The sequence below is a fragment of the Filicampus tigris genome, chromosome 20, assembly GCF_054856515.1.
Source record: "Filicampus tigris isolate MCC_2025a chromosome 20, RoL_Ftig_1.0, whole genome shotgun sequence".
NCBI classification, from domain to species: Eukaryota; Metazoa; Chordata; class Actinopteri; order Syngnathiformes; family Syngnathidae; genus Filicampus; species Filicampus tigris.
In genome coordinates this window covers 14,207,498-14,225,895 of record NC_141236.1, presented here as the reverse complement: position 1 = coordinate 14,225,895, position 18,398 = coordinate 14,207,498, and the positions used below count along the sequence as shown (strand labels likewise).

The window sequence follows — 18,398 nt, the reverse complement described above, 5'->3', positions numbered from 1 at the left end:
AAGTAAAGAGGAAGCTCTTGGTGGGGGGCACCTGCAGATTAGCCAGCTTTTGATTGCCCCGTTATAAAAATGTGTAGATTCTCAAGGAGGATATGGAGAAGAAGAGGAGGACCCTCGACCAACTTTCCGACGCAGGCCGGGATGTGATGTCATTAATACGGAGCGGCGAGGCCGGAGCTGCCATCGAGGCGGACACTGAAGATTTGGCCCATCGATGGGACAACCTGGTGCAGAGGCTGGAGGACTGCTCCTTCCAGGTGGGCATGGTGACTAGGCACAAAAATGTTCAATCTTTGTGCACCAAAAAAAAAATCATACATTGGTTACATATTGATCGATGTCCATTTATCTGGCATACGCGGAATGGGCTCTTTACTCACGAATGGCCTCACTCTCTACCAAGGTGATGGAAGCCGTGACCGACGCTGGGATGACTCAAGTGGATGAACACGTCGTCATGACGACAGTCACAGCGCCTGCCACCGCCGGTTCTTCGGCCGCCGACCAGGAGCTGGCCCCTCCCGCCCCTCCCAAGAAACGACTGCTGGAGACGGACATAGAAGTCAGGAGGGTGTAAGTACTGCTAGAAAAGCTTGTTGTTGCACAAACACACAAACACAAAACGAGAACATTGGCAAGAAGCCGATTTCGGCAGCAACACGGATCCAAACGCTCACACGCAAACTCACCCGCTAATCCGACTCCAGCTCACGACGTTCACTCACTAGGCCACGCCCCCTTACTCGTTCACTTACGTGGATGTTCTGACACATATCGAGGAGGAAAATGCTAACACGTTGGAAGTCGGATACGTTTAGGCACCTCATACTCGGAATGGATTATGTGTGAGGTAAAATGAGTATGTTTCGTGGTAGTGGTAGCGTAAAATGTGTGTTTTGAATGTGGCAAAAGGTGGAGTGAATGAGGAATGTAAAAAAAAAAAAAAATCCACTGCCGTTCAATTTCGGTGTCCCTCCCAGCATGTTTTCTTAGTTGTATATCTTGAAATAAAATACTATTTTGACATCAAAAAACAGATGATGACGTGTCTTTTGGGAGTTCCGTTTTTGAACAGTAAACAGTACTAATAACTGCATAAACATGTCACCAATCTGTTCACTTTGTGCACCTCAGGTTTGAAAATAAACTTTCTGACCATCTGAGCTGGATCAAAAAGTGGAAGGCGTCCGCTCAAGCTCTAGCCTCCACGCAAGTGGACGCGGCAGCCGATCCCCAGGAGCTGCAGGAAAAGCTCAAGGTTGGAGGAGGCAGATGGCAGATGGCAAGATTAGAAAATGACCCGTTGGAACGTGGCAGTTAAACATGTACTTTGGGCTTTTTAGGCTCACGAGGTGGAACTCAAAGCAAAGGAGCTCGCCGTCGGTCACGTGATCCAGGAAGGTCGAGGCTTGATGGCGCAATTGGAGAGAGGTCTGTGATGAAGCTGTCACTTTCAACATATCAACGCTTGAGTTTGTACCCGTCAACATCTTTACGTGACACCTTCAAGGAGAGCAGCGAGTCCAGAGCGGAATCTATTGAAAAATCAATTGAATTGATTGAGTGCACGTGATTTTTCTCAATCTCTGCCACACTTCTTGTGCAGTGATTCTGCTGGCGTTTGATCTCCAGTTTAGGATCATTTTGTGGCCATTTTCTAAAGAACATGATGACGTATAAACATAATAGACCATCCAAAACAATTTGATTTCATTTTATTTTGATATTTTCAATTGTATCTTATAAACTACGTGTATATTTGTAGTGTTTTATACATACTTTGTAGTGAACAGACTTTTGTTTTCAACTTAGCTTGCACAATTTGCCAAGAGTGCCGTAGATGGCTTTCTTCCTGCTGCTGATTGGCTAATTGGACCTTACAGTTACAGTTAGCACATTGGTGTGTTTTTTTTGCTAACATAGAAATTACAAATTTTCATTTAACACAGAGATGCTTAAAAGTATGTTAATTGAGTCATTTGACTGTTTTTCCTGTGCGCCTTCAGAGGGCGTGCATATGGACTCCGTGCGGGCGGACGTAGATCTGATCCAGACCGAATTGGGTGCGTGCACAAGGGAGCTGCAGGCGGCCCGCGACCGAGCGGACGCCCAGATTCAATCGACGGCGCTGTCGGCCGAGCTCGCAGGACTGGATCGCGTCTTGGATGAACTGGATGGATGGTTGGACTCCACTTGCGCGGTAGAAGAGTCTGACAGCGGCCAACTCAGGAACCTGAGTGAAGAATGTCAGGTACAGCAAACCTCTGTTTGTCATGGGGGACATGTTCCAGAGCCACCTGCCATAGGTGAAAAACAATAACCTCGAATGCCAGTTTCATGACCCCCTTGTGTGTGCGTGTGTGTGTGTGGGGGTGTGTGCGTGTGTGTGTGTGTGTCTTTAGTCCCGACTGGTCCCTCTCAGTGCATTGAGTACACAGTTAGAACAGATTTGTGCAGATGTGGAGTCGCTGCCTACTTTAAAAGACAAGAATGTGGTGGTGTCGGCACATCACGCCTCCACTTTACAGCGATTTCAGAGCAAACAGCTGGAGGCCAGCCAAGGTAACAAGTCACACGTGAACTGCCACGAGTACAACATGAAATGAACCACTAATGTAATTGAAGACATTCAAATGTAACACAAGCTCACCAGAGGCGCTAACATAGCGGGCTGCATCTTCACTAAGTGCTGCTTTACAGGATAAATGAGTCCCATCCAAATCAGAGCTAAGAGGGACTTAGCAAAATAAAACCAGTCAAAATGAATTAAAATTCAGGAAGGAACTACGGGCTCTAGGCTAATCCTTGATTGATTCATTCATCGATTAAATCTTTTTAAACATCTTAGCAGGGATTTCATTCACAAACAATATGGTTCTTGTTCCGACGTACGGTACAGCATCGAATCCTGTAATTCATTGTCAAACCCCAATGTAGAAAGAATGAAATCCTCCAAATGTGAGCATGTGTCTCAGTGTGACATCTAGTAAATGATGGGCTCCGCTACAATGACTTTTGTAAGGTGAGACTTGGAGACCTCAGGCGCAGGTGTGTTCTTGCATTCTTTGCCTGCTGGACTCGAGCAAAGAGAGTTGGACAAGAGCCACAGAAAATCCATTTTATTTCTGCTCTGGCTTTTCTCTTGTCTTTTATGTCCCCTCCTTGGCTTCATCATAGCACTGTATAGGGTGCTTCTGAAAAATATTCACATTGCTTCCCTTTGTTTATAACGTTGGAATGTTACAACCTTGCTCCAAAATAGATTAAATCCCCCAGTATATAACAATTTGTGCACCTTTGTTCGCATCATTGCTTATCCGGCGCCATTTCGACCTGAATACTTTCTGGATGCACTGTATGTAAACACTCTCACTACAATGCAAGTATGAAATCATCAGCTAATGACTAGGTAGGAATGAAGATGAGTTATGAAGAACAAGAGGGTAAAAGGAATGTCCTTATATCAAGTAGTGGTTGTGTTTTATGTTGTCTCCTTAGCAGCGTAATGATGGGCTGTGTTAAATATACAAGCTGTCAAACATAAAATAGGATTGCAAAACGACAAGCATGCACACTACTCAAAACGTCTCGCTGCCCCCGTGTGGTGGAAAAGCAGAAATGTGATCTGCATGCCTTGGTCCAATTTCCAGCTCTGGAGGCCATCAAGGCTCGCTCTCTTCTGGTGGAGGGGCTGGAGGCCAGACTGGCCGCACTGAGACGAGGCATCAGCGACGTTGGCACCACTGAGGCGGCGGTGCAGCGGGCACAGGTGGGTGGAGTGCTACGTCCATGCACAGATGACTTCCTTGGAACCATTGAGCAATTTGAGCATGTGCTCTTCATTGCCAAACAAAAATACTGCAGTTCTTTTCGTCATTTATTACAATGATGTTTATTCACTGGCTACGCAGATTAGATAATAGCAGACTACATTTTCACATTATGTTGAAGGTGACAGTGTTCCACACAATGGGTGTCAGCGAGTATGTACGGCAAGAATTTTTCAGTCCCACCATATGCTGAATTTGGAGGGTCGCTGTCTTAAATTGGCCCAAATTTGAATGAACTATTTGAATTAACGCTTCGATTTGCACTAACCTACGAAAACTAAGCTAACTTAAACAAGTGTTTCATTCAGCCGATATTTCTTTGTTTTGTTCAGTGGTCTTTCTTTGTGTACAGTATGTTTATGCATCCATGACGTCATCATTTCCAACCCTCGCTTCTTTCTGCACTGTATCGGACCCTTGGATCAAGCGCCGCATGTTTGTACATGTGTATTGTGTTCTGTGTGTGTGTTGTCAGTGGTGGCAAGTAACCAAGTACACGTGCTTCGTTACCGTAATTAACTTTCAGGTATCTGTACTTGAGTATTTATTTTTTGGATTACTTTTTGCTTTTACTCACTCCCTTTCAAAACCTATCTTTACGTGTCAAAATAGGCTTGTTACCTCTTTCGTACATACAGACTACTGAGTACTTTTTGCTACCTTTGTTAGTAAGCTCGTATGTCCCTCCCTTTTTTTAACCCCCCCTTTCTCCTTCTTTTTATCCGGCTTTGGAATGCGGCTCAGTCTGAGCTCTTGTTGTGGCGGCGAGGTGGGGGCCGGTGGCACATTCTGGGCACCGTGCCCTGACATGCAACGCGCATTTCAGTGTCAAGGAAACATGACAATATCAAGTCACATGACACAACACATAGCGTGGATCAAGGCCAAGTGAAAAGCTTCAGAGGTTTACAATACCAGCTAAAATGATTGCCTTGTGTATAACGGGCTACTTGCAGCAAGTCAGTGTGCTGTGAAGGTAGTCATTGAAACTTTTGTTTCCTCTCTAGGGTTTATGTCTGGATATTGAACAAACACAGCAAGCCTCCCATCCTACAGAACAGCAAAGATGGACTCAGCTCTCCACCAAGGCCCGTGAGGAGTTGGCGACACTCAAGTGCGTCCTCGGAAGCATGAAGAACAATCAGGTAGAAGAGCACACTTTTTTTTTCATTACGTTTATTGCATTTGTTCCAGACCCACCTGCGATACAGAACCCACGTAAAATAACAATGTTTTGTCCCTACCACAAGCAACACATTTGGACACAATTCTCACTCTTACTTGCACTGTTCTCCATATAAGAGGGACAGTGTGCTTGTTTCAAGGTGTCTATTTACCGTTTACTTCCAGTTTAAGTTTACTTTAATTACACACAGGAATATATTCTTTATCCTCTGTGAAGAATAACCAATATTACTTGGATTACGCTGCTCTTTCAGTAGAGCTCAGTGTTGCCTGGCCCAACGTGGTACTTCACTGAAGTCACGTTACTTTTAATTCAAATTTGTCCGTGTACCGTAAAAGGCAGTTAAAAAAAAAAAAAGGTCGCTTCATAAAACAGGGGTTTACTCTAGCGGTAATATTGTGTAATCATATAATGATGTTGCCTTCAGGTGCTGATGGCAGAGGTGGAACGCTGGTTGGAGGCAGTTCAGGAGCTTCTGTCCCGAGATGCGACGAGGTCGAGCGACGCACACAGCTTACAGGAAGAATTGAATCACTGCAAGGTCAGAAGAATGCATTTGTTACTCTCACCGGACACAATAATCGTAACACAGATCCAATTCATACCACTATACCACACCACTAATAAACATACTGTTAACTAATACATATGTGACAGTGTCAATAAAAAGTAAACTCTGATGCAGGAGTATGTGAACGAGATGGAGTCCGTGCAGGGTGCGTTGAAGCAGATGGACGACAACGTCAGCGCCGTGCATGCGGCTGCGGTACCGGGGCTGGCCAAGTGGGGGCAGCATATGGTGGGAGATTTCCAAAGTCGGTCGGAATCGCTTTTGAAACAGGTAGAAAGCTTTGATTCGTACCTGGGCCATAAATTGGATGAGATGCTGAACTTCAGATTTTTGGGGGAATTTCCATTTATGTCCGTCTTGCAGTTGCTGTGCCAGCAGGATCGTTTATTAGAGAGTCAGGAGAAGCAGGTGAACCTGAAGAAAGACTTGGCGGAGATGCAGGAGTGGATGTCTCAAGTGGACGAGGAGTTCCTTATGCGGGACTTTGAGTATAAGAGTCCGGAGGAGCTCGAGACGGCGCTGGATGAAATGAAGGTGACAGGGTGGCGACACAGAACCGCGAACGCACCATTTTCAACATGCGGTGACACCCTGCTTATCACGGTGGATACATTCCAGACCCTTCCGCGATAGCCGACATTATGTGATATAGAGAAAAAGAAAGATTAGATATTCAAAAACTTAAATGTTCCGCTAAACCATATCATTGCGTTTTATGAAAATCACATAGCTCAATGCTAACATACAATGTGAAATGCCATAGACAGGCTGAATAAATTAGCATGTTAGGGTAGGTATCCAGCTTTAAACAAATGTTCCTTGAATGCACACGGAGTAGCAAAAACAAAACAACTCCCCCCGAAAAAAACAAGCTTTGACTCTCAATTGATTTGTTAACAGAGGGCTAATGAGGAAGTGCTGCAGAAGGAGGTGAAAGTGAAGATCCTGAAGGACAGCATCAACGTCTTGGTGTCCAGGACGGTACCCCTTGGTGGAGGTGGAGTCGGAGGAAGCGGTGGGCAGGGGCTGACAGCACAACTGGAGGGCGTTCTGGGGAACTACCACAAGCTCTGCGACCGCCTGAAGAGCAAGTGCCACACCCTGGAGGTAAAGCTGCCTGCCACTCCGGTTGGGAACTGCTGAAATAGAGCATATACTGTAACGTTGCTTGTAATGCAGGAGGTGTGGTCGTGTTGGATGGAGCTGCTGCAGTTCCTGGACAATGAGCAAAGCTGGCTTAACACCTTGGAGGAGAAGGTGCAAGCCACGGAAAGTCTACCGGAGAGCACAGAGGTGGTTCATGAAGCACTCGAGGTACAAACATCCCGCGGACACCCTTGCATTGTCACCTATTTTCCTCATTTGGGTCTTATGACTCAAATGGAGATCCGGTGGTCATATCACACGTTTGGAGTGTATTAGATGTCCCCCCCGAAAATAACAGTTTGTTCAAAACCACCACGACATCTCTCCACAACCCCTGTGCATATAGTAATTGTTTTGACACAGGATAAAGAATACATATGCCAGTGAGTAACTTGATATTGTCTGTCTACGTTTTGCTGCACTTTTTGCGTTCAAATCGCCGTTGCTTGATGAAGTTCTTCCACGGCGCGCCATCCACACATTCCTTAATGATTAGAATAGCAGAAATTGTCCAAAATGCCCTGGTAAATGTGTATTTTGTCTTCCTGGAGTATACTTTGCAGAGAGTCTTGCTCCCAGCCTGTGTCTGGCTGGTTGCTATATCTGTAGCCTGCCCGCAGCATCTCCGTCAAAGTCACTTAGCGTCACACTGCGCTTCACCCTATGCTGCTGCATTGTTCAAAACGATAATGAAGACTTCCCCCCAAAAAAGTCCACTCAAATAAAATGATGACCGTTGATTCTCTCTCACTTCTTTTCTAATCTCTTATTCACTTCTCACCATTTTCCTCAACGTCGCTTGATGTAATTGCTGGCCCTCTCACTCTCTCGCCTTGCTCGTCCAATCACCTGCCAGGGCTTGGAGAGCGTGCTCCGTCATCCGGCAGATAACCGCACACAAATCCGAGAGCTTGGTCAGACGTTGATCGACGGCGGCATTCTGGATGAGCTCATTGGCGAGAAACTCGAGGCCTTCAATTCCCGCTATGAGCAACTGAACCACCAGGTGAGAATTTTTTGAGCTCTACTTTCTTCGGCCTGGATTTATTGTTATTGTATAGCTTACACTATAGTTATAGAACACCACATTTTAATTTTTTTTTTTAAATGCTGTATATTTTTAACTGAGAAACAATGCACTGTATTGTATAAAAACTTAATAAAAGATGATAAAAACAAATAAACTACATTCGAAAGTGTCAATACTGTACATAAAATAGTTTTCGTGCGTCTGAAGCTCGCTTGTATCGCAAATTTTGTCTCGTAACACAAAGCAAAAAGTCGGCACATAAACACAAGAAGGAGCAGTCCAATGGCGCTTGAATTGAAGCAAAATGTGGCAAAATTTGTTTAATTTGATTTAAAAATTATGTATTCAAATGGTAAACCAAACCATATAATTTTGTGTAATGAAAAAAAGTCGTTAATGCTAACATACAACTTAATGTCTACTAGCTTAATGCTAACATAGAAACAAATTATGCCAAGCTTATTTAATAGAAAGTGCATGGACGGATGTTGTTTCTACCATAATGAAGCATGTTTAAAAGAAATATCGCCCTCTCGTTCGCAGGCTGTCAACAGGCGGATGGGCCTGGAGCAGCAGCTCGCCGTGCTGAAGGAGAACGAAGAGGCACTCCAAACCCTCCAGGAGTCTCTTTCTCAACTGGACCACACGCTTACGTCCTACCTGACCGACCGCATCGACGCCTTCCAACTTCCGCAGGAGGCACAGGTACGCAGAGAATGCAATATTTGAAGAAGTTGCGTGTGAATTCTGAAATGCGGCGGAATCAATCGATTGTTGCAACGTAGAATATGTGAGACTTGAAGTTGGAATGATTTGAATTAGGCATCATTTTTTTTTCTAGAATATCGGGGCTGAGATTGCGACCCATGAAGCGACGGTGGAGGAGATGCGGAGGAGGAACGTTGCCAACTTGCCACCGCCGGTCGCCGATGGCAAAGCTGCTAAAGGTGGCACCATGCTTGATCAGCTTCAGGTAACACTGACCCCTCCTTGTGTCTACTTGGCACTGCTGGTCTCTGTCACAACATCCTTTCTTTTATCCTTTCAAGTGAGGCTCAAACAGTAGCTGCTCATCACCCCCAAAATGTCTTACCTTTATTTTCTTTGAATGCAGAGAAAACTACGAGAGATTTCCACAAAATACCAGCTATTCCAGAAGCCTGCCAACTTTGAGCAGCGCATGTTGGACTGCAAGAGGGTTCTCGACGGCGCCAAGGCTGAGCTGCACGTTTTGGATATCAGGGATTTGGAGCCGGAGAAGATCCAGTCCCACCTCAACGGCTGCATGGTGAGACAAGAATTCACATTATTTGTACAGTGAGACCCTGACGAATTCAACTTGTGAGTCAGGCTACCACTTTATATTGTACAGCTTGTCTGCCCCGTGCTGACTTCCCTTTCTCGTGACTGTGCAGAAACTGTACAAGCTGCTGAGTGAGGTGAAACTGGAGGTGGAGACGGTGATAAAAACCGGTCGGCAGATTGTGCAGAAACAGCAGACGGAGAACCCCAAGGCCATGGATGAGCAGCTGACTTCTCTCAAACTGCTTTACAACGACCTGGGGGCACAGGTAGAGTGAACCCTGGCGTTCCACACCCACCCCGATAGGTGAAAAGCCACGATATAGAGAGACCACGTACAAAGAAAAATTTTTTTTTAAAAAGCCTAATGCTAACATATAATGCAAAATGCCATAGACAGGCTAAGAAACTAGCGTAGATGTAATGGTTATCCTAAACATTCAAACAACTGCCACTACACAGAAGGTCGGTAACTCTAGATATCGCAATTGCCTGCAAATTTCAAAATCCTTTGGTCTAATGTGTGTTCTTTTTTCCTTGTAGGTAACAGAGGGAAAGCAGGACTTGGAAAAAGCCTTGTCCCTATCGCAGAAGTTCCACAAGGAGAGCGCCGCCCTGCAGGAGTGGCTGACCACCAGCGAGGCTGCACTCCAGGAGAAGAACAACAGCGGAGACATGCCGGCAGACATTGATGCTGAGATTGGCTGGGCGAATGTGAGGACATACTAAGACAAATTATTACAATTGCCTTTATTATTATTGTTGTTATTATTTTTGTTGTTGTTGTTGTGGATACTGTTAGTACTACAACAGATACTACTAATACTACTTGTAATACTTATCCTTTTTTTAGTATTTTTAGACAGAAAAATCACATTAGTTTGATCATGATATTAAAGTTATTTTCAAGTAAAATGGTCATACTTTTTCCATGGTGGAAAGGTTATATTTTTAGGATTACACTTGTAATATTGAAAAATAACAGTAATGTTTTTCAGAGGAGAATAGTTGTAACCTTATCAGAAGACAGACTATTAAATTTGGAGGTGAGAAAAAGTCTCTTACTAATTGAATAGAATTGAATTGCGTTCAGCAACCTGTTATTTCTACTTTTGGCCAGTAGGGTGCACCATAAGCCAGTTGGACTCTTAGGGGAGCTTCTTCCATTCTTTCTGACCATTGTTATCTATGTAAATACGGGTACAGCTTTTATAATGGGAATAAAACACCAAACTACTGTTTGTGGCATCACCAGGGCCTTTTGAAGGAGTCTGAACGCCGTCAGCTGGAGCTGTCCAGTCTGATGGAGACCAGCGGCGCGCTGCAGACGGTGGTGGAGGGAAGCGAGACGCAGCTGGAGGACAAACTCTGTGGCCTCAACGAGTCCTGGGGCCAAGTCCGCACGTGGATCGAGGACTGGCTCAGTGCTGTGCTGGTGGGTGCAACAATACATCAAAAAGCAAAGGGGCAAGCGGGGGTTGAGATGCCACAGTATGTGGCCAAATTGAACCACCTTGTGATCCCAAATTTGCAATTGTTGACAGTTACTTGAGACAAATATCAAAATATTAGATCATGAGCCCCATGCTGCTTCACCAAGCTCATCTGTTGCTGCAGAGCCACCAGAATGAGGTGGAAATCTTTGATGAGAACCTGGCCCACATCAGCACGTGGCTCTACCAGACTCAGATCCACCTGGACGAGGCGGAGCGGCTGGAGCCGGCCGAGCGGGAGAAGGTGGTCAAGGTAAGAAAATGCTACCTCCCTAATATGATGTTCATTTTTGAAAATCTCAAAGGGCTATAAATTGCTAGATTACGATAAGCAATCAAACACTATTTGGCTGAAGTTTGCGAAGCCACTATTTCTCTATTTAGTTGAATCTGGTTGCCAGCACTAGTGCTAAATGTGGGCTCACTATTTGGCAAGCAGGAGCTCACTAGCTATTCTCATCAAATGACTTGTAACAGTTCCGTATGTTTTTTTTATTGTTATTATAGACTGACTAATAAATATTATATTGGCAGTTTATAAAATGTGTCTCTAAATAGGGGTTCCCACAATCATTTTTGAAATTTGTTTATATTTTATTTGTGTTATATAATGAATTATAAACAAATCAGACTTAATGAAGTAGTTCTATGATAAAACCAAATGTGTCAACTAACTGAATAATAACTACTAATAATTATATAATTTTTTTTCTAATAAAGAAAAACTCTACCGCCACCTAGAGTACATTGTGGTGGAGGTCTGGGCTCCACTGTGTGCCCTCATCTCCAAAAATTAACTGAAAATATCTGTCGTTAACCAAAGCTCCTGCACGCATCTGTTACTATGTTAGCAATTAATGTGAGATAAGAAGACAGTATGGCAGTTAGACTGCTATGTTTGGTCACCCTGCTGGCTTTAGCTGACAACGTGGCTGACAGGTTGTTTTGAATCAGGAGACAAACTAACCTTGTAGATAAATGTTATGGTGATAATAATATCACAATTAATTTATTGCATCGGATGCATTCTGTACCCAACTGCAATAGGGGAATATCAGCGATACAGAGAGACCATATTAAAAAATGTTGTTGTTTTTTTTAAACTTATATGATGCAGTCAATTAAAAATCTGTGATATAGCGGGGGCGCAAATGATGAACCGCAAAATATTAATGTATAACCATTGTGTGCTTTTGTCATCAGAACATGCTGGAGGAGTTGGAGGACGTTGGGATGCGCGTGGACAACGTTCGGGACCAGGCCGTCATCCTGATGACCAGCCGGGGCACCGCCTGCCGAGACGTGGTGGAGCCCAAACTGGCTGAGCTCAACTGCAACTTCGACAAAGTCTCGCAGCACATCAAAACCGCCCAGGTAAAACAAAAAAAAAAGAGAGAAAACTCGCAATATCATGTACACCCCATACCTTGGCCAAGTATTTTGATTTCGATTGTATAGCTTCCACTGCATTCTTTATTGTCATGACAGTAAATAGAATTCTCGAGCTTACATTTACTGGAAGCTTTCAGGAAATTCACTGGAGATTTCCACCCCTTTGCAACACTGTCACGATAGTTTTAGAATACGAGAAATGTATGTTTTCACGCAGATGATGACCAGTTTGGAGTCGGGAGGTGTGGACATAAACCAGGAAACACCTCAGCAGGTTCAACGACTACACACACTACACTACACTACATAAATAAACTGAATGACTAGACATAATGCTCAAAGTGGTTAAAGATACATTCTCATTGCTATTATAGTTGAAGTTACGTCGGCCAACTCAACTGACTCTAAAGGCCTTTGGCAAATTACATTAACATGGGAACACACAGAGGCTATAATCAGACAAATTCAACATCCACATATACACATACAATCAGACAAACGGTTAGAAATAAATGAATAGAGTTTTATGGAACATACATCAGAATTCATGTTGTAGATCTCACAAAGATTTAAAATGACACTTCACATTGTAATTTGCATCGAAAAACAGAACCCATCCCCAGATTTGTCTTTTTCTTTAGCATGTTCTTCGTAACCTGGAGACCTCAGTGGAGACTCAGACTGAAGATCTGCTCCCCAGCGAGATGCAGGAATTCCAGACCGAGCTCCAGGACACGCTCAGGACTCTGCAGCAGGACCCTGCAAACTTCCCCGACGATGACAAGGTAGAGTTGCGCTGGATTGGGGGGGGGGGGGGGGGGGGGACTCTTTTGAAGGCCGAAGCCGAAACAAAGTGTTCCTTATCAAGGTTTATGGCGCCAGTCGCGCTAGTGGCGTAAAGCCGACCAATCGGAAGCGAGGTCAATGTCCCTGTCAGGAAGCCTGTTGGTGCCTTGGAAAGGAAAGTCTCTTCACTTTAGTCCCTCAAGCTGCTCAACTTGTTTCCCCTCTCTTGGCTTGTCTGGTGTCCAGCTGGATGAGGAGAAAGCCAGCATAGAAAACCTGCTGAGACGAGGAGAAGATCTGCTTCAGCAAACATCTGACGAGCTCCAGAGGGAGGAACTGAGGATCCTGCTGCTCCGACTTCAGAACCAGTACTCTTCACACAGGGTAAGATGCGCACTCTTTTTTTCCAGACGTCACGCTTTGTGTACTGCTGTTAATTTCTGTGTTTGTGCTCGTAGGAGTTGAGGGTGCTGAGAAGCAGGCAGCTCGACGTCGATTCGTCTGCCCACATGCTCACGCAGCAGATAAGAGACTTGCCGCCCCAGGTGAGCTCAGTTTGATCGCTTTTGTTCGAGATCAGTGTAACCCACGTGATGTTGCGGTGTGTCTTTAATGAAACATTAACAGGCGCTAGTGGTGGGACATGGACAACATGATGCAATTAAATAGAATGAAAAATCATGAAATAGGTTTTGTCACAGTGCATCAATTGCGTGGCTGCTCTCTGTGGTTTGCTTGCCATGGCCACCTGATGCAGTACAAGACTGTTGAATGGATATTGTTCATTGAGGCATCTAAACTCCTCTTGGCTCAGTACGGCACTAGTTTGAGTCGGTCTTTGCAGAGGACAAAGAATTCATGACTGATTACTAGAACATTCTTAAGTCACGACATAGTGACTAGAGATTGATTCTAACACAGTCCCTGCAAAGTCAAGCCGAGTTAAATTTATTTGTATAGTCCTCACAAAAGGACACCCACAGAGTCTTTTCTGCTTTAAACGAGTCCACTTATTTCACGGCAGCTTCCTGTGGTCTTTTTCTTTGTAGTTTTTACAGGAAAAGACAATTTGGCAGTAATTGTGTCATTCGTTTGTGTGCGTGTGTGTGCGCAGGACGTGCAGCCGGTGGCGGACCGCGGCCGCGTTTCCTCGCAGAGCCCGTCAGGCTACTTGCTGGATGTCAACAAAGTGCTGCTGGCCATGGCCGACAATGAGCTGCTGCTCAACTCGTCCGAGCTCAGCGGGGGGCTCTACGAAGATTTCTCCAGCCAGGAGGACACGCTCAGGGTCCGTCCGGCTGATTCTGAATTGAAATTGAATTTTATTTACGTGATGTGTTATGAGTTGGGTCTGTCACATCAAAGGAACCTCCAGTGCTCATGTCATTTGTTCTTCTTGCCTTCAGACCATCAGCGAAAACATGGAGCGGGTGGGCGAGCAGGTGACCGAAATCCACGAGCGCCACCCGCACGTCATCCAGCACGCATCGCCCGCCGAGGTCTCCCAGACCGAGGACGCGCTCACCCAACTCAACGCCGAGTGGGACCGCCTCAACCGCATGTACAACCAGCGCAAAGGGTGAGCGCACCGCCTCCACCGCAACTCCCAAATATGCCATTTGGCTTGCCTTTTCACTTGTTGTTTGCAGATCTGTGTGAATGTTGCATGTGAAAAATGTGACAGATTTTTTTCATCTTTTTATTTGCTACCTCGCTAACATAAATCGAATTGCCTCACAGTCGCAACTGGATGCAAACTGTTCTCGGGAATACTGTTAGCTGAGCCAATAAGGTGATCTCCCAGTAATCACACCAACTTTGGGGCATTGTTAAAAGCTAAACAAATGGAGTTCATTGTAGAAGGTTACCCATCCAAAAGTCATTTCCTCAGTGCTCCCTTGAACAGATTGCATTTGCTCCGATACAGGAAATAAAATTCATGTGGTCCGTCAGTGCCATAGCAAGTTGTATTTGAAGCCTCCCATTGTGTATCATATGCACAGTATTTTCTCTACATTTTATTCTTGCATTTTTTTTGATCCTATGCATTTACAATGTGTAAATCTAAATGTGTATTTTCCTTGCGCAGGAGCTTTGACCGCGCCATCGAGGAGTGGAGGCACTTCCACTGCGACCTGAATGACCTGAGCCAGTGGCTGACCGACACCGAGAGGCTGCTGTCAGACGGCCTTGGGCCCGAGGGACACTTGGACCTGGAATCAGCACGGCGCCACCAAGAGGTCGGTAGAAGATGCCGGTGCTTGTTTGCTATTAACACACACACACACACATCTATACACAGTAACATGACGAAAGCTGTTACGCACTGGTGCATTAATGAAGTCAAATTAAAATGTTTTAACATATTGTAAAATAAATGAATTTCAATGATGAAACAGAATTGTGTTTACTTTTAAATGCATTGAAACAAATTACAAAGAATTCTGTTCCAAGTCAGCGTTACAGACACTCGTATTTATAAGTAAATTGGTGTTCACATTTGACCACAAGGAGTCTGTCATTTTCTTGATGTTTTATTTGCTTGGCTATTTCTCAAAGCACAGCCCCAAAGGTCTGAGCACATGGTCATCGAATGGCCATGAGAGATGCAAAGTTATACACAGTATATCTGTTGTGATGAATCCTCATTCAAGACGAGTTCAAAGCGAGATTGTTATCTCCGAGTTATGCTATTACTGTTTGAATTATTAGACGCTTGTTAGCGGCTCTTTGATAATTCAACTCCGTTCCCTGTGGAGGCTTGTTGTGTCTATATTGCATCTATTAAACAAACAACTACAATCGATGCAAATTCATTATGCACGAGAGAAGACGAGACGGCATCGTTGTGTGCTTACTAAAGCTTGATGCCGTCTTCACAAGTTGTTTTTTTTTTTTCACAGGTTTTAAGAGCGAGTGAAGGGATTAAGCGACACCAATTAGCAGAGGCGGGGGTGCCAGAGCTCAGTTTTAGGTCTTGGGACTTGTTTGGCTCAAATTCATACATGACTTTTCCTTAACTTGGTGTTTGTGGGACTTAACTTCGATTTGAGCTGATAGGAGTTTACGTTTGAAAATCTGCATATTCATTGTAGTGTGATGTTTGTTTTGTTTTCTGAGTAGAAAATTGAATTTATTTATTTATTTTTCCCCAGGAGTTAGAGGAAGGCCTCGCCAGCCATCAGGCCGTCCTGGCTGGTCTCACCTGCACAGGAGAGCGCATCACCGGCCAGCTGTCCTCCCCCGACGGCCCTCTGCTGGACGAGAAGCTCCACGTCCTGCATCAGCGATGGAGGGCTGTGAACCGCCAGGTGGCGGACCGACAGCGCAGGTATTTATGGAAACATGGATATTATGTAAATGAGGGGAGATGATATAGATATATACTTGTAACGCCGTCATTTGCGTAACGGGATTACGATTAGAAGTTTTGAATTTCTAGTGTAGTACAGGATTGAGGTCAGCACTTCCTGCCTATCTTCGTTTCCTTATCGGGGCGGTCATTTAATCGCCAATGGTAATTTAAATGTAAATTCCCCGATTAAGTGCGCAGCCTGGAGGGAAATGGAGATCCCAATCTGGGTAAATAATGTGTCTATGCATGTGTACGTGCAGGCTGGCTGCAGGCGATCCTGCCCTGGCGGACCTGATGAGGCGAAGCCAGGATTTGGCTTCATGGCTGCAGCAGGCGGAAAACGCCTTCGTCACACTTCCCGTCTCCTCCACTGACCAGAACCTCAAAGAACTTAAGGTAGGCGCAAGAGTGCACCATGAGAGTGCACCTTGTTGTCAAGTTTTTCACGTCAAATTTTGGCTTTGTGTTGCGAGCCAAATCTTAGAGTGCGAGCAGGCTTCAAATATGTCACATCTTGAGTGAAGTGAAAGAAAGAGAGTAAAATATTGATGGTATTGTAATGCACAACCTGTTTTTTTAATCCCAAAGGAGCCAATAAGTAGGCTAAAGCTTGAGGTGAGGGGCTCGACTAATTGAGGCAGGGTGTCTACTGCAGCAAATGCCGCTATACTTTATTGTTTTTCTAACTGACAAGCGTTTCAGCCCAGGTTTTTCCTTCGCCATTTGTTCCACTGAGGCCAACGTGATTACTTTTCCTTCGATCGATAGCGCTTGATGAGATAAACGACTCAAGTGTCTTCCCTCGCAGGCCTTGGCCATGGAGATGGACACGCAGAATGAACACCTGGGCTGGCTCAACAAACACGCGCCGCAGATCCTGGCCAGTCCCGCCGTGAGCCCGCAGACCAGAGACCACCACGTGGGCAAACTCAGAGCCATCAACCTCGACTGGAGCAAGGTGCGATGAGCCGTAGGCATTGGCTACAAGTGCACCACATCATATATGTTAGAGGAACTCATTGGCATCTGTTTTTTTCTACAAGCGAAGGAGGAAATGTGTTGTAGATGTTCTTTGAAGTAACAAGTAATTATAGTTAGGTTTGATACATTTTGAATAAGCGTTTCAAAATGGATCACTCGAATGCTTTCGTGCAGAAGGAAACGGTCAGCCACGAGGATAAGTGCTTGCCGATGCGTGTGCGCTTACTAAACTGCTTAGTCAGCTCATTGTTTTCATTTATTGGCTCTACAGGACTTTTAAGAACGACTTTGGGAAGATGATGATACCACAGTCGTTTTGCTTTTTGATTGGTCAGGGGTCGCCGCGAGCGCAGACTTAGTCGTGGACGGCCGGAGATTTTGAGCGTGTTCAATTAGCGATTGAACAGGATTTGGGGTGGTGTGGACGTTGGTTGGTAGCATCTTAAACGATGCAGCGTTTGTGACGCCAGTTCTTTGATAACCTCGAAAAGTAGTCGTTTTGAAAATGTGAGGATTTCATGTGACAGTGACAAAATGTTAAATGTATTCTTCTTCCCTCAACCGCTCCTCTCTTGAATGCCAACCTGCAGGTAACCCACGAGTTGTTAGATAAGGTGGGGCAGGTGGAGGCCGACCTGCAGAGTCACGCCCACTTCCGCGACAAAATGAACCGGCTCACCGACTGGGTAGTCATCACGCACCAGACCATCACAAATCGAGGCCTGAGTCCCGGCCAAGCGCAGGTACCGCTTGGTTTATGGTGAAAGATGTCTTTGGTGGAAATCTAGTTCCAGTTGTCTAACAATGTCTTAAAAAGCATCCGGTGTATTCTCGATGCTCTGTGGGAAGGGCAACAATTTTTGCTTGAGATCAGTAAGTGACGACACATGAGCGCGCTCTGACTCTTTCCAGGCCTTGGAGGTCTCCATGAAAGAACGAAAGAAGGACTTAGAGGATCTTCTGGCCCACTCCATTGAGCTTCAGAGACGCCAGCAGCTTTCTCCTCATGAAAAGGTTCCCTCAGCCTTAGTAGTGTGATTTATTCAATAAGCCCTCCTAAATTCACAGTACTGTGTAATTACACCATATTGCAGCAGGTCATTTTCCCTCCTGGAACTGATTGCGGCTTAATTGGCTGTTTTATTAAAGCGCTGTTCCTCATCTCACCCTCTGAATGTTTCACGGCGCGCACGCAGAGCAAGGTGGAGCAGCTGGCGGCCGATTGGAAAGTTCTGGATGGTCGACTGAGGGAGTCTCTGCAGGCGCACGTCTCCCCGTGGACGCTGCACCACGCTCGAGTTGTGGAGCACCAGCAACTCGGTAAAC

At 45.1% G+C, this 18,398-nt stretch overlaps 1 protein-coding gene across 5 annotated transcripts in view; it reads left to right on the top strand.

Moving 5' to 3' along the window:
* utrn (utrophin) overlaps positions 1–18,398 on the top strand; it is a 114,822-nt gene that overhangs the window by 18,473 nt on the left and 77,951 nt on the right. For all 5 annotated transcript variants that reach the window (XM_086019361.1, XM_086019365.1, XM_086019362.1 and 2 more), the window contains 35 exons: positions 78–257; positions 404–573; positions 1,135–1,258; positions 1,344–1,431; positions 2,007–2,251; positions 2,403–2,562; positions 3,651–3,769; positions 4,838–4,975; positions 5,444–5,557; positions 5,702–5,857; positions 5,951–6,121; positions 6,488–6,694; positions 6,767–6,901; positions 7,590–7,739; positions 8,307–8,468; positions 8,605–8,736; positions 8,878–9,051; positions 9,179–9,334; positions 9,609–9,779; positions 10,321–10,500; positions 10,683–10,811; positions 11,762–11,932; positions 12,168–12,224; positions 12,592–12,735; positions 12,983–13,120; positions 13,195–13,281; positions 13,851–14,024; positions 14,143–14,315; positions 14,826–14,976; positions 15,892–16,067; positions 16,352–16,487; positions 16,900–17,049; positions 17,663–17,815; positions 17,985–18,086; positions 18,269–18,392. In XM_086019361.1, coding sequence (XP_085875487.1) covers positions 78–257; positions 404–573; positions 1,135–1,258; positions 1,344–1,431; positions 2,007–2,251; positions 2,403–2,562; positions 3,651–3,769; positions 4,838–4,975; positions 5,444–5,557; positions 5,702–5,857; positions 5,951–6,121; positions 6,488–6,694; positions 6,767–6,901; positions 7,590–7,739; positions 8,307–8,468; positions 8,605–8,736; positions 8,878–9,051; positions 9,179–9,334; positions 9,609–9,779; positions 10,321–10,500; positions 10,683–10,811; positions 11,762–11,932; positions 12,168–12,224; positions 12,592–12,735; positions 12,983–13,120; positions 13,195–13,281; positions 13,851–14,024; positions 14,143–14,315; positions 14,826–14,976; positions 15,892–16,067; positions 16,352–16,487; positions 16,900–17,049; positions 17,663–17,815; positions 17,985–18,086; positions 18,269–18,392 — 5,197 coding nt within the window. The remainder of the gene's footprint in view (positions 1–77; positions 258–403; positions 574–1,134; positions 1,259–1,343; positions 1,432–2,006; positions 2,252–2,402; positions 2,563–3,650; positions 3,770–4,837; positions 4,976–5,443; positions 5,558–5,701; positions 5,858–5,950; positions 6,122–6,487; positions 6,695–6,766; positions 6,902–7,589; positions 7,740–8,306; positions 8,469–8,604; positions 8,737–8,877; positions 9,052–9,178; positions 9,335–9,608; positions 9,780–10,320; positions 10,501–10,682; positions 10,812–11,761; positions 11,933–12,167; positions 12,225–12,591; positions 12,736–12,982; positions 13,121–13,194; positions 13,282–13,850; positions 14,025–14,142; positions 14,316–14,825; positions 14,977–15,891; positions 16,068–16,351; positions 16,488–16,899; positions 17,050–17,662; positions 17,816–17,984; positions 18,087–18,268; positions 18,393–18,398) is intronic.